At 42.9% G+C, this 24,334-nt stretch overlaps 1 protein-coding gene across 1 annotated transcript in view; it reads right to left on the bottom strand.

The window, feature by feature from the left end:
* Positions 1 to 24,334, bottom strand: part of PHLPP1 (PH domain and leucine rich repeat protein phosphatase 1) — a 208,308-nt gene that overhangs the window by 58,586 nt on the left and 125,388 nt on the right. Inside the window, exon 4 of the mRNA XM_046025178.1 lies at positions 19,380 to 19,546. Within this exon, the coding sequence (XP_045881134.1) occupies positions 19,380 to 19,546 (167 nt within the window). The remainder of the gene's footprint in view (positions 1 to 19,379; positions 19,547 to 24,334) is intronic.

Here is a 24,334-nt window from a genome sequence, read left to right as displayed (position 1 = left end):
GCCACAGTGTAAAAATACGCACACAATTAAACTGAACTTAGAAAAAAAAAGTTCCTCTAGGAAGCAAAAAGACCTGCCAGACATTATCCAACACAAGAGAGTGGAGATGAACCGATTACAACTCCAGGACTTACTCAAGACAGCAAATGAAAGCATCTGCTTTTGGAAAAGTATTTGTCAATAACATGGAGGAGGATGGGGGGGTAGTACATTCACCTTTGCAAACAAATTTACTAGAACCACACCAGCCCTGACAACAAAGGAAAGCAGGAGTAAGCTGAATGAGTAAAAAGCAGTAAAAAGCAGAAACAAACAAAAATAAAACTCTCTCATGTATATATATATATTTGCATTTTTAAATGGCCACAGGCTGTACATATAAAAAAGTGCAATTATTCTTCGCATCAATTCAATGATAAAACTACTACCAGACTTTATGATAACGAGAACTGCCCCCGGCCCCAGGGGCCAAGTGCGCCCCCCCCCCCACCCCGTCTGCACAGTCCAATAAGACAGCAACAGCCCTCAGTGACTGGTCCAAACTGAAATGGGGCTGGTCCGGACTGAGATGTTCGCTAAGTATAAATACACAACGGATTTCAAACAATATGAAAAGGAATGCAAACTCAATAATTTTTTAGAACAGATATACTGCATTAAATATGATCTATTACTAAAATTAATTTCAATGGTTTTTCCTTACTTTCTCTAATGTGGCTTATCAGAAAATTTAAAATGAACTCATGTGGCTCTCATTATACCTTTTCATGGAGAAGCATTTTCTCCATACCAAGAATAAGCAGATTTCCAGAATTCTTTACCCAAATGACACCAAACGTGTTTTCAGGGCTTGTGTACAGGGCTTCCCTGGGCCCATCTTCCTCACCCATAGGCCCTAGGTGTAGACAGCACTTGGGACAGCGTGTCCACAGCCCTGTGGTATGAGGGATGGAGCCAGAGACAGAATAAAAAGATGTTTGGGCACCAGCCAGACTTCCCCACACTGCCATATCCAGTGTGGAACACGAAGGGGTCAGACAATTTTAAAGGTGAACCTCTGCTTGTGAGTCATTAGATCTGCTCAGGTAGGAGGAGAGAACATATTTTATTTAACAGTTTATTAGCTTGATTATAACTTAAATATTTAGATATGGTACAGCGCCTCCATTTAACCTCTTGCCCTAGACCTGTACATTTGAAGGACTGACTCTGATTTATAAGTATCTTAAATTTCTTTCCTTCCTTCTCATCACAGTCCCCTCATCCCTCATATTCCTCCCTGTGCAGCCCATCCCCCAAGTCCTTCCCAGAAAAGAACACAGTGTTCAGTAGACTTGTTTAGCAAACAAAGCATGAATTGTTTCTGAGAACTCAAGTTCTTGGTCCGAACACATTAAAATTCATTTGTTTTCGAAACTCTAACCCTTACCCTTCTTAGAGTTCCACTTTTTCTTTACAGATGTGGAAAGCAGTCAGATTACAAGCATCTGCCAATTCAAAAGGCCCTTGGGAGAAAGATGACCTAGAATCTACTTCTCTCAGGTCTTAAAATGGGGAAGAGATACCTGGACGCACTGTTTAAGTTAAAAGAGAGATAAGAAATCAGAATGGGTAATGGATGACCTTTCCTCTCTTTACCTTCATTCAAAAAGAATGCAGAGGAGCGAGTAAGATAACAGGGAAGAAAAGACTAGAAATTTCTCGTCTCCTGTAAGATAAGACATTTATCTCTGTCATGCTAATAGGTGAACCCCATAAATTATCAAAAGTACACAGACTCAGATTCCAAAATAAAACTGGCTGGCTTTGGAAAAATACATATTTGGTGAAGTATTTTAAATAATTTTATTTTAAGCTACTATTACACTTCCTTTTTTTTTTTCTATTACAGTTCTTAAACCCTAAAAGTAAGTCCGACATTACATTCACTCAGGTTACAGATAATTCCTCATAGCTGTTCAATATAGGTATGTAGAACACAATCAGAACATCCTAAAATTTCAGATTAATAAAAATTACTTTAATGATGATTGTAACAACTATAATGGTCAGGTGAGCAGTTACTAAGGAATGATTCTTCTTGATGTTTTAGAAACTAAAAGGACAGGAAATTCTGTAGTTTGTTTTTTAAAACATCTGTTATACGTATATTTGTACACACAGTGCCAAGGCTAAAAAAGTTACCTGAAGTGGATATATCCTCTTCATTTCTCAGTTATCTAAAGTGAGAATAAAGGGGCCTTTGAAGTCATTTTCTCTCATTTCTCAAGCTCGCGGATACAGAAAGTAGGCTCAGAGAAACTGTGCGTCACATACAGTCTGAATACTCTGCCTTTCAACATCAATACTACCTCTCATCTCTCCTGCTCTTCTTTTATTACTACAGACTTTAATATAAATAGGTACCAATTACTAATAATCCTAAGTCATAGGTCAAAGGGTGGTCTCAGAGCAGAGTATGGAAGGCCCTCTTTTATCAGCCTCCCCTCCCCCTACAGAGGGTGGTGCCCCGTCGGCAAAGGAGGACAATGGGTATTTTGAACACCATGCGCAATTCCATTTAAAGCAATGCAGCCACAAGCCAGGGTCACCAACTGGCCAGCAACCTGCGAGGCCTGACTTCACTCTGCAGAGCAAGCAATCTACTTTAAGGAAAGAGCTGTAATTCATGTCCATTTGTTCCTTTTTTTTTTTTTTTTAAGATTTTATTTATTTATTCACGAGAGACACAGAGACAGGGAGGCAGAGGCAGAGGGAGAAGCAGGCTCCCTGCAGAGCAGAGAGCCCAAAATGGGACTCAATCCCAGGACCCTGAGATCGTGACCTGACCCGAAGGGAGCCGCTTAGCCATCTGGGCCACGCAGGAGCCCATGTCCATTTGCTCTGTAACAGAGCTCAAAGCAGGGGAAAAATCAAGATAACATTTATCCAGCGTCTAATAGAGTAATCTTAGTTAATTCTTAAAGCTAATGGGTGGTATTATAACATTTAGTCAATGATCATGGGCACTGTAGGCTTCTACAACTCAGGTCTCAACACAAAGTTCCAAGGTACATTTTTTTTTTTAATACTAAGTGTCACAAAAAAGTGCAGTCAGGGGTGCCTGGGTGGCTCAGTCAGTTAAGCCTCCAACTCTCGATTTTGGCTCAGGTCATGATCTTAGGGTTGTGGGATCCAGCCCGCACCCAGATCCATGCTCAGCTCCCTGACTGCACCCTAACCCATGCCCTGCACTCTCTAAAAGGTGGATAAATTTTGAAAGGAAGGAAGGAAAAGTGCAATTAAATACTTGGTCATCTATAAAGACAGAAAACTCTAATTATAACTTAGTTCACAAAGAAAATCTGAAGTCCCTCCCCAACTAGGTATCCTAAGGGCCATATAACAAAGTGTAGGATCGCCTGGCGGGGGGGGGGGGGGTGTCTTGAAATGATGGAAGGACAAGGGGCTTGTTTTGTCATGATCCTAGACACTATTGATCTTTCTCCTTTCTCAGCATGTAACCACTCAATCTACCCACACTCAAAATGTAATGGACAAAGTTCTTTACGGAGATTTAGGAAACAAAACCAAATAAATTGTATGATGATTGTTTGGAGACATAATAATTAGCTTTAGAGCCATCTAAATCTTTAGTAATCTTTCCATAAAAATACAGTAAATTGACCATAAAATAAATGACAGTATGGTGGAGCTACTCCGGTTTTTAAACCTATTCCAAAGTGATTAAATGGGAGTTACACGTTACGTTCATGAAGAGCAAACCATACTTGCTCTACTCAATGATTCTAACAGAGAGAAATCAATATTATTTTCTGGAGTTATTATTCACTACAAGTGGGTCAATTAGAAAAAGATTCCCTGGTGATCGGATTTCCGTTTCATAGTAACAGTCCATGTTTCACTTGTTTTCTTCCCTGTGGGGGAACATACTAATACACTTTGGAAATTATTAGGCTCCAATATTAAGTAATGAAGGACCTGCTCAGGGGCTGGAGTTGTAAGCCTAGCTCTGGGCTTAGTCTCCTGCTTTTCATGAATTATGAAAAGCAGGCTCCCTAACGGCGCAGAGTGGGTGTACCGTAGCGGAGAGCCGCCAGGCTCTCAGTGCTCTGTAATTCCCACTGCAGTAGCCTTTAAGAGGATTGCTTTTATTTGGTTACCAAAATAATAAATGCTCATTTTAACAAGTCAAACTACATATAAAGAGCACATTAAGTAGTCTACATAAGTAGTCTCCCCTACTTCCTTCCAAATCCCACCCCTCCTGAGATGACCAGTGTCAAGTTTGGTGTTCCAGCTTCCAAAGCTCTTCCGCCCCAGAGAACACATACGTGCATAACTAGGAGATAACCCCCCTCTTTTTTGAATGGGCTTATACTACACACATTTTTTTCTATGACTTGTTTTCTCATCAACTGCAGACAAATCATCTTTCGGAGACAGTAGGTAAAAGTCTAATTCACTCTTCTGACAGCTGTATAATACACAGAGTGCAAATGTACCCCAACTGATTCCATCCACTCCTCCACTGACTGACATCAGGAGTACTCAGCTGTTTTTTGCTCTTAGGAATAATTCAGCATATCTGCTTGTGCATCAGTGTTTTCACTCTGCAGTATTTGTGGGTGCCCAATGACTTACCCATAATTCTGAAATCCAACAGGCTCTGAAAATTTAAAAATTTTTCATTGATTCATGTGGTGACAAAAGTTGACCCACGCTGATGTGAATGTCCTGACATGAATTTTTGTTCCCTTTAGAAATGTAAATGTGTCTGCTCACAGAGCCCCAAAGCCTGCTAGAGGTTCTATAGAATATAGAATATACGTTTCTATATTATCTTTAATAATCTGAAACGCTCTGAAATCTGAAACACAAACGGCCTTAAGAGTTTTGGCTCAGGGATTGCGAACCTATTTTTTCTAAAAGTATAACTGATGGGCCCAAGAATATTAAACTTTAATACGTACTATGAAATTACCAAATGTTGTAGAAATTCACAATCACCCCCGTTGGAGTGGGCTCCTTTCTATGTTCCTTTCACTAGCACTTAACGTTGGCATCCTTTCCACTGTGGCCAATCTGATGGGCAAAACGTGGTATCTTTTTGTGGAGTTCATCTTCTTTGGGATACACATTCATATCCTTTGCCTGTTTTTCTACTGGGCTATCTGTCTTTAACTTAGTAACTTGTAGGCGCTTCCCCAGTATTAACTGCCACACCCACACCCCCTGTCACATGCTGCCATGTGTCACATGACACTCAGAGCCTAACTTAAGCCACACACTAATTTTATTTGCTCAAATTTGACAGTCTTTTCCTTGATGGAGTCTATACTTTTCACCTTGCTTGGGAAGGTCCTCTTACCTCATCCCAAAATGGTATAAAAGTTCTCCCATATATCCTAATATTCATGTATTTTATTTCATACATTCAACTCTTTATTTCACCTAACACATTTCTTACATATGAAGCTTGGTAGAGGTCTACTCCCGTTTTGGGGGGATTTGGGGTGGTGTCTAGTAGTTAAGTATGCCAACAGCATGTATTAAATAAATCATCATTTTCAATATTCATTCAATTTAACATTCATTTAATTTTATATACCAGGAGAAGAGTGAACAAAAAGAGAAAGCCTACTACTGTTCAAATAAAACGAAGTGAAAACCCTAAGTAAAACAAGCAACAGGGGCACCTGGGTGGCTCAGTGGGTTAAGCCTCTGCCTTCCCCTCAGGTCATGATCTCAGGGTCCTGGGATAGAGCCCTACATCGGGCTCTCTGCTCAGTGGGGAGCCTGCTTCCCACCCCCTCTCTGCCTGCCTCTCTGCCTACTTGTGATCTCTCTCTCTCTGTGTCAAATAAATAAATACTTAAAAAAAATTTTTTTAAAGGCTACTTTCCTTTTTATTTCTCTTTTTCCCCAGGATAATTTATAAAATCAAATGCCTGCTCTTTGGTTCTTCCTAAGAGCCCAGCCGGTGTCGTGGAGCCCATAAAATGCTTCGATTAAACAATTCATTTGACAGAGTAACTTGTCTCCTTTATCTGTAGAAGGATAAATCTTGGAAAGAGTATCAAAGTACTTTTAAAAATGTGTACTGAATGCACTCTCTCGAGAAGCATTAGTTAAACCAGTGAGTGAAAGAGACGTCAGTCAGCAGCTTCTTAATTTACCCTCCTTGCACTTCGAATTGACTCCTCTAGCGCAGAATTTCACTGTTTGTGAACTTTGTCCCACAGCCATGTTTTAATATTTTTGCCTAACCCAGGTATGACCTAGGGCAACCAGGGCGACAGTATGTATGTCAGAAAACAAAGCAATTTGCAAAAGACTTAAAAGGCGCCCTTTCCCTGGATAAAGAAGGAAAGAAAGAGTATCTTTTGCCCCATGTTCCTCTCGGACGCATTTGCGGCTGCGGTGGCCTGAGAAACCTTTGAGTCACTGAGGCCGCTTCAGACCTGCTGGGAATGCCTCCTCTTCAGAAACCATGACTCAGCTCCGTTTAGCTCTCATACCCCAAACTCTACTGCCCTGGGACTGAACTCTCGTTGGTGACTTCTCTGCTTCTTGGTGCAGTGATTTTTCCTGTTGTCCCTTTAGGACGAAGTTCACCAGCCTTGCACCCAGTGAACACCTGCCAGGGTCTTCTGGGAGTTTCGGCATGCGTACGAAAGTACAAATGCTAACCTGGCACACAACCAGCTTCTCAGCACTTGAGCCAAAATACACAGAAACCATTCCATCGTAATCCTAATCACCATTAATGACTCTCAGCACAAGCAAAACAGGCAGATCACCCTTTTATAGGACTAGAAAACAAAAATAGACACACGCATATCTTGGATAAAACTGTATGGGAGAGAAATTTTCTTAAGAATTGCTGCAGAATAAGTAGAGGAAAGTTACGATTCACAGACATAATTTTTCCAAAATAATAATCAAGGAAATCGAGAACACTCCATGTTGGCGACAATTACAATGGACATATTGCTGGGATGCAAATTAAAGCATTCCCTAAAGAGAAACATTTCTATTTTAATCCTCTTTTTAAAATGATTCAAATAGGAGGTGCTTATTGGTTACTTACTTTGTGCCAGACCCAGGCTAAGTTAACCCCATGTACACAACTGCCAACAACACAGAGTTCCAACCCACAGGGGTTAGGGGGAAGGAGACATGCGTGGCTGGCTCCCATTAATCAAGTAAGTACATTATATAGAAAACCACTCCAGGGACACCTGGATGGCTCAGTCAGTTAAACACCTGCCTTCAGCTCAGGTCATGATCTCAGGGTCCCGGGAGCAAGTCCCACAGTGGGCTCCTTGCTTAGCGGGGAGCCTGCTTCTCCCTTTGCCTGTTGTCCCCCCCCCCGTGCTCTCTGACAAATAAGTAAATAAAGTCTTGAGGGGAAAAAAAAAGAAAAGAAAAGAAAACCACTCCAAATCATAAGATGGTGATCATGCGGAAAGAGTAGTTGCTAGATCTACAGTAATCTACAGTAACCCCGCACTAAACAAATTCATGAAAACAATGAGTCACAAGAAGCATAAATCTGTCTTCTGATTCTTTTATAAACTGGCAATACAATGACTGAAACGACAAACAAGCGTTACGTTATTATGTTCCAGTTAAACTTATCTTTCCTGTGAAACGGTTTCTTTATTCAATTATCCATGACTACCTTTCCTCATTTTCTTACAAACAGATCTGCCCAAAGCCAACTCAATTGCAACATCATTCAAGAGATGTTTCATATTAACCACCACACTAGCAGGACAAAGAACAAAAATGTAAAAAGTAGAAAACAAATCGCTATTTCCACTCGTCTTCTCAGAGGCAAGAAAAAGAGAAGACCCATAAAGTATACTTGGATAAAATCCCAGTCAAGTCATATAAGGATATATAAAAATGAAAACTAGAGAACATCTCTATCACAGATATCAGATTATCAAAGGAACGTAAAATGAACGTAAGCTAAGGTCGGAGAGAATAATTATATCATGAAAATGTGCTTAGACATGTTTAAGCTCACATCTCAAATAAACCAAGGATATCTGATAGTTAACAGAAAAAATCCAGTACCCAAAAGTTTACTAGATACAATAAAAGTCTAACCATCCATTCAGTAAACATTGCCTGAATTTGTATTATGCACAAAGGTGTGTAAAGCATATAAATATGAATTACAAATGGTTCTCACCCCCCAGGAATTTAAAAATAGTTTGGAAAAAAAGCCACTATAATACAAAGCACAAGATGAAAACTTACTGGAAAAAAAATCATGGGTACTTACAGAAGAAAAAAGTCACTTTGATCAAAGGGACACAAACAAGAGTTTAATGGGGAGATGGGGATTGGAAGAGAGGACATTCAAAGAGAATAAATTTAACATGTCCTGTGAGAAATGCAGTTTCCTGAGGCACCTGGGTGGCTCAGTCAGTTAAGTATCTGCCTTTGGCTCAGGTCATGATCCCAGGGTCCTGGAACAGAGTCCCCCACCCGGCTCCTTGCTCAGTGGGGAGCCTGCTTCTCTCTCTGCCTACCACTCCCCGGGCTTGTGCTTGCTCGCTCTCTGGCAAATAAATAAAATCTTTAAAAAAAAAAAAAAAAAAAGAAAAGAAAAAAAGGTTTCCTGGGTCTCATCACCGGAGGTTCTGACTCCATAGGGATGGCAGGAAAAAAGATTTCCCCGTTGCCTGCGAATACCCCATGTGATCCTGATATAAGCATTCATAACTCGTACTTTGAGAAACTCTGACTTGGAGGCCAAAAACCACAGGGTCTACTTGGGAAACATTAAGCAAAGGATAGCGTTCAGCAGAAAGAACTGTGGGTGTACAGGGCGCATGGGGACTAAGCACGGAGCGCCTCAAACTCCAGATGAAGACGCTGCTATTTCCCTAAGAAAAAATCTGAGTAGAGAAGTGAAATAGTCTACGTGAGGAGGCATGGTTTTGTGTGTATCATGAAAACCACAGGACATGGGGCGCCTGCGTGGCTCAGTGGGTTAAAGCCTCTGCCTTCGGCTCAGGTCATGATCCCAGGGTCCTGGGATCGAGCCCCACATCGGGCTCTCTGCTCCGTGGGGAGCCCGCTTCCTCCTCTCTCTCTGCCTGCCTCTCTGCCTAGTTTGATTTCTCTCTGTCAAATAAATAAAATAAAATAAAATAAAATAAAATAAAATAAAATAAAAAAGAAAACCACAGGACAGCTCTGCTTTCCTTGATGTGCTTCCCCCCCCCACACACACCCCCCCCACCCCCACTCTCTACCTGGGCTGAAAGGTGCATTCTGACAGAAATCTTACAACGAGAAAAAAGAAGAAAACTAGGTGGAAAGTCGGACTTTCCCTAACGTTCTCTTGTTAATGACAGGTCCCAAAGACGTCACCCGGGAGGCCTGGGGTCGCCTCCTTCAGAGAAGCCACCGGGGAACAACCTGCCCGCCCTGGTGCCATAGCCCCAAGCCGCTGGGGACAGGACCGCGGGCGCGCGACTCCTCCCGCTCACAGCCCTCACTACGGCGAGCGTGCTGAAGGACACACAACTACAGGCGCTCTTGGTAACAACAACAACGCTCACAGATTTCTCATTTTTACCGTGTGTGTGGACAGAAGGAACTCCAGCACACGCTGCGGCTGTCCCACCTGAGGCAGGGGAGAGAGGGAGAAAAGGGCATTACTGGGTTTCCCTGAGTTCTTGCACTGGCAAACAAAGGGTTTTTTCCAGATGTCATTAGGAACAACAGTATTCATGTTCCCAAGTCGTGACGACGCTTCACCATTAAAAACCACAAAATGAGCACCGTGGGTCGGCCTCTCCCTGCATGCATATCACGGTCCCCTAAGAGCTCTGTGCCGAGTGCAAAGCTGGTCACCACTCAGAATAACAAACACATGCAAATACTCTGTTCGACATGAACCACTTGCAGTTAAGGTAAAGCCTGGACAGTAGAGCAAAGAGCTCAACTAGAACAAACGGAAGAATGGAACTGGCCAGAATACAACAGCCTCACTGGAATCAAGCCAAGGCTTCTGAAGATCCCTCCTTTCTTTTTATTTAAGTGGGGAAAAAAGTTAAACATCTTAAAGGATCCCAAGAAGTCAGTAAGGCAGCCAGTAATTTAATACAGTCTGGCTGATCAAGGAATCTTTTGTTTCTTTCTGAGCTCCCTCTTCTTCGTGCACCATGGGAGGGAAGAAGAAAATCAGCTATTATTCTCAGAAATGAGATCTGGAGCCCACACCAAGGGGAAGACCAAAGGCTACACAATCTCAGTGCCCCAAGCACCAAGCGGAGGCTTTCCTTTGATCAGGGAGGGAAAATGGGAGTCGTGTGAAATGGAAAGCTTCCCAAGGGGATCAAAATTCCATCCAAAAAGCAAAGCTGTAGAATAAAGGAACTTCCAGTGTTGGGAAGAGTTAACTGAAAGAAGGGCATTCTACCCAGTCTATGAAATTCCTTACACACTTGGCAAGCCCCACCAAACCTCAGTAGTGGAAATTCCTTCCCAAGGTTACTCCTCCCTGAGCAGCCCTTGTGCTAAGTGCTCTTTAACACACCGGCTGTACCCTTTCTGCAGCACTCAGCACTTGTTCACTTGTAATATTTCTTTATATGGCAGAACGTCTTCAAAGAAGCTGAAGTCGGGCTAAGTACTGCAGTTCTAAGTCTGGCAAACGAACTGCAAAAATATTTTAGCCCGCGGCTCCTGATTCTACTGTTAATGGACCATCACCATTCCCATTCAAAGGGAGTTTTCAGAAATTACTGATAAAACACAATATTAAAATCTCTTTCTTTAAAAACCTGGAAAGGTGAACTTTTGGGATGGGTAAGTAATTAACATGAATAACTTTGTAGCTCTGGAATGCCAAGATCCCCAAAAGAACAGAGTAGGAAATAAGGTCATTTGTTTTCCACTCCATGGGGATTAAAAATGTAGAAAATTGAGCTTTCTAAGAAGAAGGTACTTGATAAATTCCAGGCATAATTACGAGTTTCTCAATGCTCATTTCTTCATAGCTTTCATTCTACTCCACCCACATACTTGCAAACCCAACTCAACCTCATTCCTTCTCCCCACTGTTCTCCCATTTGAAACATCCCTGCTCCCCTCCCCATCCCTCTTATTCTTTTCAGCTAAAACACGTTTCACATTTAAACAGAGGTCAAATCACTTCTCTCCTCCAAGTCACGCTGTCCTTGACCCAAAGGTAATTGTGATCTCTACCTTAAGTTACATTATACCCGTTTTATACCATAGCCTGTTAAGACACAATGACAAGCTTACTCCTAAGTTCCCTGAAATTGATCTCCAGGTACTATACAATGTAACATGATGGATGTACAATCTTTCTAAATGACCACTGTCCCCTTGAAAAGAAACCTTAAGCACTAAATACACCAAATGGTGCTACTGCATTTTTTGGATGTTCTTTTCTGAAAGTTTTAGGATCACATTTCTTTGATTATCCTTGGTTGTGGGAAAACAATTCAACTCAACAAATATTTATTAAGGGGCTTCCCATATATATATATAATATCCTGTGGCTAAATATGGGGGGGGGCAGCAGAGAGGGAAGACAAAGATAAGGAAACTCCATCTCTGTTCTCAAGGACTTCATATAGATGGCAATATCTAAAGTTTTCAGATGTTTATTATAAAAGGAACACACTTGGTAAATGCACTAAGTAGAGAGAAAGCTAACAATTCAGAAGACAAAAGGTCACATGGAAACGGGAAATAACTAAAAGCGTCAAGAAACAAAGGTCATTACAGACGTGCTTTGAAGGGGAGGAGGATTCACCGGGTTGAGCCTGAGTCTGGCGGGTGAAAAGGAGGAGACGCACATTCCTTGCAAGGTGACTGTGAAGTGTGTTTAGGGAATGGTGAACAGACTTGTAGTTTTTTTGTTGTTGTTGTTGTTTTTTAAGGAAGTCCAATGTCATATTGTCTGTTTAAAATCTAATGTTTCCTTTTTCAACTTCAAATCCTTTCTTAGGAATGTCTTTCTTCATCATTTTTTCTGAATCACCTCGCCATACAGGCGGTCCTCTCATCTTCCCTTCAACCAAAGAGAAACAGGATGATGAATGGCCAGTCTCCCCTTCTTCCACATGTGGCTCCAATACCTTTTGCAGAGAAGGGGGCATACTCAACACAGTGCTGAGTGAATCAGGACGACTCCCACCACCGTTTGCTCACACACTCATTCCTTTACCTCGGACCTACTGAACAGCGGACCTGACAGCGGGTCCTCCCTCTGAGGAAGAACAAATCCCTGCTCCCTAAGAATTCAAAGCAAAGAAGATAAATGCAGAAAACAGTAAAAAAAGAAAGAAAAAAGGTGACAAGCTCAAGTCAACTCTTTCCTTACCGCACCTGCGCTGAAAGTCGCTCAGGCAAAAATTCAATGCAACATCAAATGTTTACAAGTTGAAGCAACATAGCTATTCCTAGGCACTGTATCTTCACAAGAGCAGACACTTTTTTAAACTATTGCATAAAATATTGTGAAACTGTGAGGACCATAGTAACAAAACAACAACAAAGTTCAGTCTCCAAAGAAGAATTTTAGATTCTTTAGAAGAAAAGAATTTTAGATTATTCCAAAGAATAATCTAAAATTTAAAAAAAAAAAAAGCTGCTGGTGGTAAACCTAAGGGGATTTTTTTTTTTTTTTTTGCCTATTTCAGGATCACATAAGGTAAAAAGCACATTAATAATAATTCTGCAGACACACAATTTACCAAATAATTTGAAACACCAACTTCCACTGAAAGTAGTTAATAATCCCCGTATATAAAAAAAACAAAAATCAGCTCCATTCCTAGAACTTGCTACCAGAGCTGGGAATCCGATTTGTTTCCCTTATTCATGGATGGAGTGATAGATAATCACCAGCCATCAACACAACCGAAACACAATTGATTTGTATTCATGAGAGAAATTAAGTAATTTGTCTAATTTCTAACATATAGAATTAAGCAGCTGAAGTGTCTTTTGATTACCACCAATTTGTCAAATATTAAAACACAGCCTTATCCATAAAAGTGACAAGCAGAACTGGGTCATACATTATTAAAATGATCTAAGGTGAGGACGCTGAAGTTCAAATGCGGTGGCAAACTTTCCAAGCACCACGGGCAAAGCTCCAGAAGCACGCGCACACAAATTCCTCCCACCAAACTCCGCTTGTGAGTTTGCTCTGTGCGCGGCTCGCTGGGAACGTGGGCTGTCAGCACACGGGGGCTCTGATCCGTCAACCCTTGCACGCCCCCGATCCTGCCGTGCGGTATTACTGCCCGTGAAACTTTAATAAGTGGTCATTTTAAAACGGCTACATCTTTCAGGAAAATGTCTGAACACGAATTTTGTACAACTAAGTTCATACTGCTTCAGTACAGTATTAAAAAGAAGCTTCAGACATGGGAAGGTAAATGATATTCCTTGAATTTAAAACAGCAAAAAAGCTGTCCTCGTCACTGACTTTGCAAAGAAACTTACTGCAATTTATTTTTTTTTAATTCTCCATTGCAAATAATAATAACCTTAGGACTGATACCATCCGGGTCATCTAAGTGGAGATGTAGCTAATGTAAGTGAAGCACCATCTATTAATCCAACAGAGGTAAACGATGCATTCTAATTAACAGTGACATATGTACTCACGAAAGAAACCATTAAGCGACCAAAACTTCCTCTGGTTTTGCCTCTCCTCTATATTTTGAAAACTAACTTGAAGAGTTCCAATGCCAATAAAGGAAAAACAAACAGTGGTCGTTCCAAGAACAATGTTTTCCCTCTGAAACTGCTGGCCTATGTGTGTACATCAGCATGCCATCTTTCCAGATTTAGAATGCGGCTGGAAATACCAACGTAAATGTTCTGTGAAAACAGCTCATTTATTTAAGGCAAGAATTTCCAATAGGAAGAAAAATTAAGGGGATATGTGGTTAAGAGAAGAAGTCACCGAACTCCCACCTGTTATAAATGCACTGTACTTAAAGTTACTCCCTGGATATCTGCCCTAACTAACTTTGTAATCTAAAAATTCATTCCTTAAAACTTAGGCAAAGACACAGTAAGCTCCCCTCGGGTACCTCTCTAACATATTCACTATGAAGCACGCACTGGAAATTAGCACAAATTCCATAAACACACAAATAAAAAAATACAGCTCAATACACGGCATATCTCAAACCTGCCATATTAATCGTATCAGCATATAAATGCTACATTAATGCTTTTGGGAGTATGTGAGTTTAAAAATCTGTATTATAATTCCAATTCCTAGTACTACGTGTACGTATGTATATTATACTAGACTTACAAACATCTTACTTTGAGACCTCTGCAATAAAATATTTCTTGGACAATGGAGGTAGTATCGTGTGGTAGGGAAAAAAAAGGGTTTAAAGCCCATTTGTTTTCCAAAAGGCACACAACCGCAGCTTCAGCAGTTGCTCAGGGCCCCCCGCCCACCAAATATACACACACCAAGTCCCCTCAGTCTGCCCCCTCTAGGCATAAAAACCAGAAAGCTTTGTTGCCACGTCAAGCTGAAAAATCTTCTAGCTTAAGTGAAAGACACGGCTTCATCCCGCACAAAGTACAAACCAAGAATACGCAAGTTTGTATGCTTTGTCCGCTTTTCTAAAAAAGCGTAAATGAAGGAAGCTGGACGCCACCACATACTACCCATTTATATCAAGTACTAAAACAGGCAAAGCTCATTTATGGTGTTAAAAGTCAGATAGTGACTCTCTTTAATCTAATCTCCGACTGGAGGAGGGGCACAGGAAGGCTCCTGGGGAGCTAGCAATATTCTACTTCTCAGGATACGTACCAGTTACATGGATGGGTTTACTCTGAGGAAACCCACCTAATAGCACACTCGGCCTTGTGCCTCTTCTATGTTGGTGATACTTCTACAAAAAGACTTCACAGGGTTACACAAGGAAGACTTAAGACCCTCCCCAGTTCCAGCAGAACCCAGCTTATGCCCTGGAAGAAACGGAACTGGAGAGTCTCTGGCTCAAAGACATCAGGCCTACCAGAAACGACTGTTCTGAAAACAGGGACCAATTAATAATGCACACGCTGAACCCTCAGATTCTAGCTCTCTTCCTCACTCTGCTTCCTGAATCTCGGCATGCATTGCCCACACAGAAGACCACAGGATTCCTCTCACGTAAACCTGACGTGCCTTAGGGGAAAGAGCCACAGATACTGTCTTTGGAAGTTCCCCAATGAAAGCACAAGCTCACCCCGATGGCCATGACAGGGCCGCTCTGCGTGGAGAAGCCCTGCCCACGCATCACAGTGGCCAACTCACTTCTTGGGGACTCACCGTTAAATAGGAACAGAGAGCAAAGGATCGCCAAATAGTTAACGTTTCTACACAAAAGTCAGACACCTACAGACAGGAGAAAAAGAAACTGACAGTGCAAGAAGGAAATAAACAAATAAATAAAATAAATAGCTTTAATGCCCTCAAAAATAGAAGAGAAAAAGACAGGGACGCCTGCGTGGCTCAGTGGGTTAAAGCCTCTGCCTTCGGCTCAGGTCATGATCCCAGGGTCCTGGGATTGAGCCCCACATCAGGCTCTCTGCTCCGCGGGGAGCCTGCTTCTTCCTCTCTCTCTGCCTGCCTCTCTGCCTAGTTGTGATTTCTCTCTGTCAAATAAATAAAATATTAAAAAAAGAAGAAGAGAAAATGACAGAAGAGAATGTTATTAAAACACACACAAATTAAAAAACAAAAAACAAACAACAAAAAAACAAACAAGAAAGAGCTCTTGAAAAATAAAGACAGCAGAACTTCAGAAGGGTTAACACAAAGTAGAGAACACCTGTCAAGAAGCAGGGCATTCAAGCAAAGAGATAGGAAAATTAGAGAATTAGAGGAGAAATGAGGTTCCCCCGAACTCATAGGAATTCGGAAGAAGAGAAAACCAAGGTGGGGGAGAAAATGATCAAACAAACATAATGGGAAAGTTTTCCAGAACTGAAGGACATTAATTTTTTTAGATCGAGTATTCGTCATAATGGCTGAAATTAATAAAAAGAGCCAAAGAAGGAACATCCTACAGTCTTCTGGAGGTTGTTTAAAACGAAACAAAACAAACAAGCAAACAAATGGGGAAAAAAGATCACCTGCAAAGGAGAGGAATCAGAATAGCAGAGCACTTTTTAATAGCAACTGTAGAATCTAGAAAGTAATAGTGCACTGGCTTCAAAATTCTCAGGACACGTGTTTTCCTATGTAGAAGCCAGCCAAATTACCACTCAAGTGGGAGAGAAAATATTTTCAGATATGCAAAGTGTCTGATAAATTGGTCTCCCATGCCTCCTTTCTCAGGAAGACACTGCATTAATACGAGGGAGTAAACCAAGCCTTTCTTCAAGTTACCAGCTGTCAGCAAACTATGGGTCCAGCACAGGGAGATGAGAGCCACCAGGAAAATGACATAAGGTCATCCCAGGACGCCAGCTGTGCAGAGGCCCACAGAGCAGGTAGCTGCCCCGACTCCAGGAGGAAAGGAGCGTCCGAGAAAAAGGCATCGAGAAGCATGTCAAGAGTTCTGTCCGACACAGAAAGACTAGAGAAAAAAGTACACAAGTGAGAGGCCACTCTCCAGGCAGCACAAGAAAGGAAATATAGTCACTGCATTTAACAAGCGCTTTGGCTGCAGGCCACAGCTCCCTCCTCACGAGGATGACAACCAAAACCGAGAGCTGGCCACACACCGAGCGGAGGGAGCAGCGGCAGCGTGTGCAGGCCGGTGACAAGGGAAGAGAGTTACAGCTTCACCTTCCACAGTAATAAGTCAACATACTATGTCCAACAACAACAACAAAAGTCAAAATAGAAGTATATAAAGAGTACTCTGGAAGATGGAGGAAAATCGCAAAAAAGGGACCAAAAGACTCAAACGTGGTTGCCTGAGGAGAAGGACTGGGGTGTAAGGATGAGCGGGAGCGCCAGGCACATATTCCTTATTAGGAGTCTTGTTGTTTATTACAATTTTAAAAAATCTACATAGGATGTTACTTGGATGGGGGAAAGCTTAAATTTTTAAACTATGAAAACAAAAACCAAGGAATGTAGGAAACAGCAGCGAGACAACTAGCAAGGACCAAAGGCAGCGGGAAAATGCCAGGGAGGCAGCGGGAAAATGCCAGGGAGGCAGCGGGAAAATGCCAGGGAGGCAGCTGTCCCACGGAGCTGCCTGTGCTGTGCAGGTAGAGCAGAGACATGCCTCCCGGGACAGCTGCGGGACAGCAAGACAGGCGAAGGGGGCCAGGGCCGAGGAGGAAGTTGTAGACGCAGAACCCACAGATACAGAGGGCCAACCGGGGAACTCTGAAAGAACTAAATAATAAGCAGGACGATGGCCCGAACACCCTTCCCCCCAGGTATCTGTTTGCTTAGGCCACAAATGCTGGCTCTTCGGGAAGCATCCTCTTCCCTCGTGGAACGAGACGCACTTTGATTTTCTCTGTGTTTAGGTGTTAAATTTTGAAATTAGTTATGAAACATGCAAATAGAAAACTATAAAAAATAATGATCATCTAAACATCCACTCCTCAGCTCTTTAAAATATTAACATTTTTGTCCTATTTGCTTCTAACTTTTTTAAAGAAATAAACACTGGGGACATAGTGAAACCCTCCAGGGAGCACTCCCTCATGGCAGCCCCTAGCCGCTTCACAGCAGGAACCATGCACCTGCACTGAGTTCTCCATCCACCTCATCTCTAAACTGAGAGCGTTGGTCTGAATGCATTCTGATGCCCCTGTGGGACATCCTGGCCGTCCCGCAAGCGGGAGGGCAGATGGTCCTACACGGCCGTGAAGCCTCCGCTGCTTATTATCTAGTTCTTTCAGAGCCTCCCGACCGGCCCTCCTATCTGTAGATAAAAGCACCTCTGCCGTAAAGAACGATGGTTATCTCAGAGCAAACACTTGTCCGACTATTTGAGCTCTGAGCCAAACTGGCCAATAACTCGTGGCATGCCACTTTTACTTGAAAGAACAACTGACAAATTCGTTACTCGGACTTGGGTATTTGGCAGACGTTTTCTCTACAATGAAGTGAGAAGATCATTTCAGGAAAAACAACTGAAGATATCTGTTGCCAAGGACAGCCTCAAGCTTCCAAATGAACAGCAAAATTTTGGAAAACTTGAGAACTTCCCAATACTTAAAGATTTTTCTGATGAGATCAGTGGTGATATTAACAACTGTGAGGTCTTGAAATTGCATAATAAAATGCGCTAACGTTTGGAATAGCTTCATTATCTAATGAACTAGTATTTCCCAAATGACCGATAATTAATGCAACACAAGGATGTGCAGGCAAGGATCCATTCAAAGTGCAAGAAAGGTCAACAGAACCTAGTGTGAAAGAAGTTTTTAAAGTTTAACAACAGGGTTTTAGATTCCATACTGGAAACAGCATTTCAGAAATGACCACTTGTCAAGTTTTGGTATATTATCAAAGAACACCATTCACAACTGTCTGAAGCGACAATTATCATAGTCTTCTCTTTTCCAATTACACAATGCACAAACTTTATAACAAACACTTACCGGGTTATTCTTTTTGGATATTAAAAACCATAAACACATAATCACAATGGTAAGTTAACACAGTTTAATCCTGGATCATTATCGGTCATTTAGAACAAGTGAACAGTTCATTGTTTATTTAAAAGTTATGTTCTTTTGCAGTTAGAGTCTCATATATCTATAAAAAATATGTAAGTATCAGAGGCTTAATTTACCACAGAATCAAGAATGGTCATTGGTCTAAAAAGGAAATGAATACAGTAAATTCTTAAATCTGTTTTAAGTACACCCCAAAAAAGTCCCTTCTCTCTAGTTATAAAGCAGACTGTTTGAATGTTTGGCTCTTGAAACCTACACACTAACCACCCAGATGAACTCGTATTAGGGGATTTAAACCTTAGTTCTTAAACTGGTAGAGAAATGTCTTTATGGGACAAAACTGACATTTTGTAAATTTCCAAAGAAATCATCTAATCTGACCAAAACTCTGTAGTTCAGAAGTAACACACCGAGCAACAAATTTTTCACAGACCCATCTGCAGATCAATTAGGAAACAGAAGTGTTTTCAAGAGAAATAATCTTCTTACACAAATCTGTCCAGTTAATGAATATCATAAATCATTCATTTCAAAGGCAGGGACCTTAAAAAAAATTCCCCAATAACACTGATAATGTCTTCACTTTCATGAAGTCTTATTCCCTTGCCCTCTGAAAAAGAAAGGTCACACACTGTAGCTGTTTAAGTCAGATGATTTAAGTAACAATCAGAAGCCACCCATTTCTGTATGCTCACCTTTGCAGCTCACTGAGCCCCCTGGCAGTTGGCAGGCAGGGATTCTGCCTTAGGAAGTTTTGTTTTAAGTTGAGATGAGTGAGGTCTTGGCTGTAGAAGAGGTTGGCAGGCAGGTGCTCCAGGCTGCAACACGAGAGGTCCACTGAGCTAATGCGCTGTGATGCAACCTGGAGGGGGATAAAACCCAGCCTGATTTTAATACCATCCATTGATCCTACAGATGCCCCCTATGGATAGAAATACGGTAACCCCATTCAGAACACAGGCAAACTGTACAAGGGCACTAGTAGTCCAAATATAAACCAGTAGACTATTTACTTAATATAGAACTGAGCCAAGTACTGTAAAAACAGAAAACAGTGTCCCTGCCTCGAAGGGACTTGCAGTAACCCCGTACAGGAGACAGGTTACAAAAAGCACAGATTATCCTATCAGGTTCAGTGATATCAGTGATCTCTTCCAACCATAGGGGTTAAGTTCCTGAAAACGTTCACAGTAAGAAAATTCAGAGCTAAACAATACAAGACTCCAGAGGACTACAGGGTTAGGAGACTGACCCGAAGTGAGGTCTAGATGGAACCCATCCAAGCCCTCGCACATACGGATTTAAAACAGCACAAGTAAGAGCAGTAACCTGGCTCTGTCCACATCGTTCGCAGGAATGGCAGCCCATCGTCAGATTCCACAGCCTGCCTGCTCCCAACTTCTTGGGTTTCTCTCCCCCAAAGCTTCAATGAGCTGCTTATAAATTCACTGGGCTTTGCTTCATGCAGTATTCTAAGTAAAGTTTATTTAATGTCTGAATGTTTATCCACATATTCAAAGTCTTCCTGGTTAAATGACTGTGACCGTGGCGAGAGTCCCAGGCCACAGACCAGCTAGCATGCCAGACGCAGGAGCACAGGATGACCTGCATGCCTCAAAGGCCTTCTCCGATACTCCCCGTCACGTGGTGCCACTTCATGCCTCTGCGTGTGGCTTCAGCCCCGCCTGCATACACCTCAGCTCCTTCTCTCCCCAGAGAGGACATGGGTATACTGTTCCAAGATCTGGGCTGATTCTTCCCTCCTGCTCTTTATCTCTACCGAAGCTTTCTGGCAGAAAGGCCAGTCCTTATCTGTGATCAGTCCATGTCCTTTTCTATTACCAAACTCCAGCTTTCTCCTTCCCAATTACAGGTGACGGCAGGGCATGGGCCTCAGGAGTGTGACTCTGGGGTCCGTGGGCAGCTTTCCGTCCCAGCTCCGTGACTTAGGAGCTGAGACGACATGAGTCCCTGAGTCCGCCGAGCTTCGGTTTTCTCATGCATGTAAGAGGAGTTAGAGTGACATGGACATGGGCAAGCCGGGCCAGAGACAGCATTCAGTACACATACATGATCAGTATTGCTACCACTGCCAAATGGAATGATTCACATCTTACATCTACTGAAATCCAAATTTTCCTGAAGCTAAAAACGTATTTAGAGGTAAATTTACATAAAACCTATTCTGCTGATGGTGTATTTGAGGTTAGAAAGAAATTACTATGCACCCATGAGAACTACGGGAAGAGTAGGGGTAAAAACAGCCTGGCAGGGCTCAACTCAAAAGACTTTACAGGGGGGCGCCTAGGTGGCTCAGTGGTTTAGGCCTCTGCCTTCGGCTCAGGTCATGATCTCAGGGTCCTGGGATCGTGCCCCGCATCAGGCTCTCTGCTCAGCGGGGAGCCTGTTTCTCCCTCTCTCTCTGCCTGCCTCTCTGCCTACTTGTGACCTCTCTCTCTGTCAAATAAATAAATAAAATATTTAAAAAAAAAAAAAAGACTTTACAGGGACGCGTGGGTGACTCAATCAGTTCAGTGTCTGCCTTTGGTTCAGGTCATGATGCGAGGGTCCTGGGATCCAGCCCTGCATCAGGCTCCCTGCTCAGCGGGGAGTCTGCTTCTCCCTCTGCCTGCGCATTTCCTGCCTGTGCTCACATGTTCTTTCTCTGACATATAAATAAATAAAATCTAATTTTTTTAAAAAAGGACTTTATAGAGGAAGTCTGAGTCTGCATTTTAGCAATGTTATCTTTCCCTGAATTTTCACTATTAAATAAGAAAAAGAAGAAATTATGTTCCACCAAAAAGAAGGGAGGGAGACTGGCAGGGAGGGAAGGAAGGAAAAAGAAAATCCAAAATGGCCAAATCACCCATATACGCTAAAACACATGGAAAGAGCTATGAGGAATGCGATGTCCCTGAAAGGCAGGTGCAAACGCTCATAGAAACTGTTCGCAGGAGGAAAGGGGACACACTGGTGGAGCTCGCAAGGGCGTGCCAGGCCTCCTGGCACCTTAGTACAACAGTAGACACGGCTGACAGTCTGCACCCCGAGGAAGCACACCTCAAGTGAAGGAGAGGGGAATCAGGTGGTACACGACGGTGGTTACAATAATCTTAAGTATGTGATCTAAGAAGTCAGGGCAGGTTTCCCAAAGGACCTAACGTCCAAGCTCAAACTTGAAACTCGAGTGGAAATCTGTTTTCGTCTGTCCCAAATCCTTTTTCCCTATGTTCCTACAGCCATCCTCCAGGACCCTGGGATCCTGACAGAGCTTCGAACGAAGCCTGTTACCCTCTGACTACATGGATAGGCATGTACCCCAGGCCTGAGCAACCACAGCATCCCACCCACTGAACCCACGGGTCCACCCAACGGGTACGGGCATGTAACCCCAGCTGGGCTAACCAGAGGCCTTCTCAGGGGGTTATATATTCTGAAGCCAGGAGAAAGAGAAAACACACACACACACACACACACACACACACGGGACTCCGTGTATTACGTATAAGGGGGTTATATATTCTGAAGCCAGGAGAAAGAGAAAACACACACACACACACACACACACACACACACACACACACACACGGGACTCCGTGTATTATGTATAAGGGGGCTATATATTCTGAAGCCAGGAGAAAGAGAAAACACACACACACACACACACACACACACACACACACACACACAGGACTCCGTGTATTATGTATAAATAGCTATGGGGAAGTAACTATTAACCACATAAACCCCACTGTGGTCATGTACCAAATTAATGATAGCCATTGCTTCTATCTGAGTAGGGAGGGGAAAGGAAGTAAGAATGGGAAGATAAGAGATTTGGAATTTATCGGAAACAATTATTTCCTTATAAGAGGGACGACCGACCATAGGAATGAACTATGGAAATGTGTTAACAACGGCGGAAGACAAGTATAAGGAAACGGTAAAATTATCCTTTGTGCTCTTCTGTGTATATGTGCTTACTTTGGGAAAAAATGAAATTTCAATTAAAATTTCAGTTAAAGTAGAAAATGGATGGGAGCAGTCTTCTGGCTTTCCTTGCCTTCAGTGTTCTACTAGGAGGCACACCAGGGGCAACAATTCCTCCTGCCACCAAGGCCACATCCCACTACCTGGAATCTATAAGTACTATCTTCTGTGGCAAGAATGAATATTAACGTATATGACGAAATACGTATCCTTATTAAAAGAGAGGCAGAGGGAGTTTTGAGATAGAAGAACAGAAGTCGATGTGACCATATGGGGGCAGAGACAGGAGCAATACAGCCGCAAGCTGAAGAATGTTCAGAGCCACCAGAAGCTGGAAGAGGCAGGGAATGGGTCCTCCTCCCCTAGAGCCTTCGAAGGAGTATGGTCCTGCCAACACCTTGATGTTGGACTTCTGGCCTCCAGAACTGCATCAATTTCTGTTGTTTTCAAGTCACCAAGGTTTTGTTAGTTTGGAAATACACCCTTCGTAATTTCTTCCAGAGTACTTCTCATTTTCATTCATTCAACAGGTTTGTTGAACACCTCCTATGTGCCAACGACTGCCCACCTAGGTAAGCATTTGGTATGCTTCAGTAAACAAATTAAGATCTCTGCCTTCGCACATAAGCAAACTGTATGTTAAAAACTGGCAAATACTATGGAAAAAAATAGAGCAAGGAAAGGGGGGGGATCAGGACTATTGGGAAAGTGGTAGGTTCTGCTTACATGGGTTGGTCAGGGTGGGCCCCACTGAAAAGGTGACATTTGGACATGAAAGGCAAGAGGAAGTTAGCTGAAAGGATTTGTCTAGGGGAACGCCCCGGAAGAGGAAGTACCAAGGGTAAAAGCCCTAAAAAGGGATGTGCCTGGCCTGTTGGAGGGACATCATGGAGCCCAGTGAGGTAAGGGGGGGGGGGGGTGGCCTATAGTGAGATCAGGAAGGTAAGTGGGCAGACGTGGGCAGCGGGTCGGGCAGGACTTTTTCAGTGACTGTAAACACTCCGGCTTTTAATGTGAGCCAAATGGGAAGCATGGAGAAGTTCTGAAAGTGTCTGATTCTAGACCATAAGCTCCATAAGGAGCCTGTTTTGTTCACTGACAGACTCTGTTACACTCCGCACTTGGTGAGACCCTCGAAAAAAATACCGGTCAGAGGGGTGGCCACTGGACTAGTCCCAACACCTCCTGTCTCACCAGCTAGCACCTGACCCCCCTAGTGTGTGTGTTCTTTCCCATGGAGACTACTTCGAGGGGGGCAAACCCCATTTCCACGGAGGTATCACACGACACACTCTCCTGGGACAACTGAAAGATGGCGATTAACTGTCAAGTGGTATTTGATTCATCTCGTCATTCCGGACCACAAGCCGTCGCCGCTGGGGACACGGGGGAAGAGCCCCATCGGCAAGAGCAGCATGAGGCGGTCGGAGCGGAGCCGGAACAGCCCCAGCAAGGACAGAGGACAGCGACAGGGCAGTGAGCTGCCAAGGTGCCCACAAGAACTACGGCGGGCTGCCCCTCCCCCGAGCCTCTGCAGAAAAGAGGAGATTTAAATGCTCCCACCCAGACCAGCCCGGGTGCCCAGGATACGCCACAAAGAGATCTGCTCAAGTCCCATGGGAGAAAACGATCACTTGGACCCAAGAGGCTGTGACCC

Source organism: Meles meles, chromosome 12 (assembly GCF_922984935.1).
Source record: "Meles meles chromosome 12, mMelMel3.1 paternal haplotype, whole genome shotgun sequence".
Lineage (NCBI taxonomy): Eukaryota > Metazoa > Chordata > Mammalia > Carnivora > Mustelidae > Meles > Meles meles.
The sequence above is the reverse complement of the archived record's forward strand: the minus strand, read 5'-3'. Positions and strand labels throughout refer to the sequence as shown.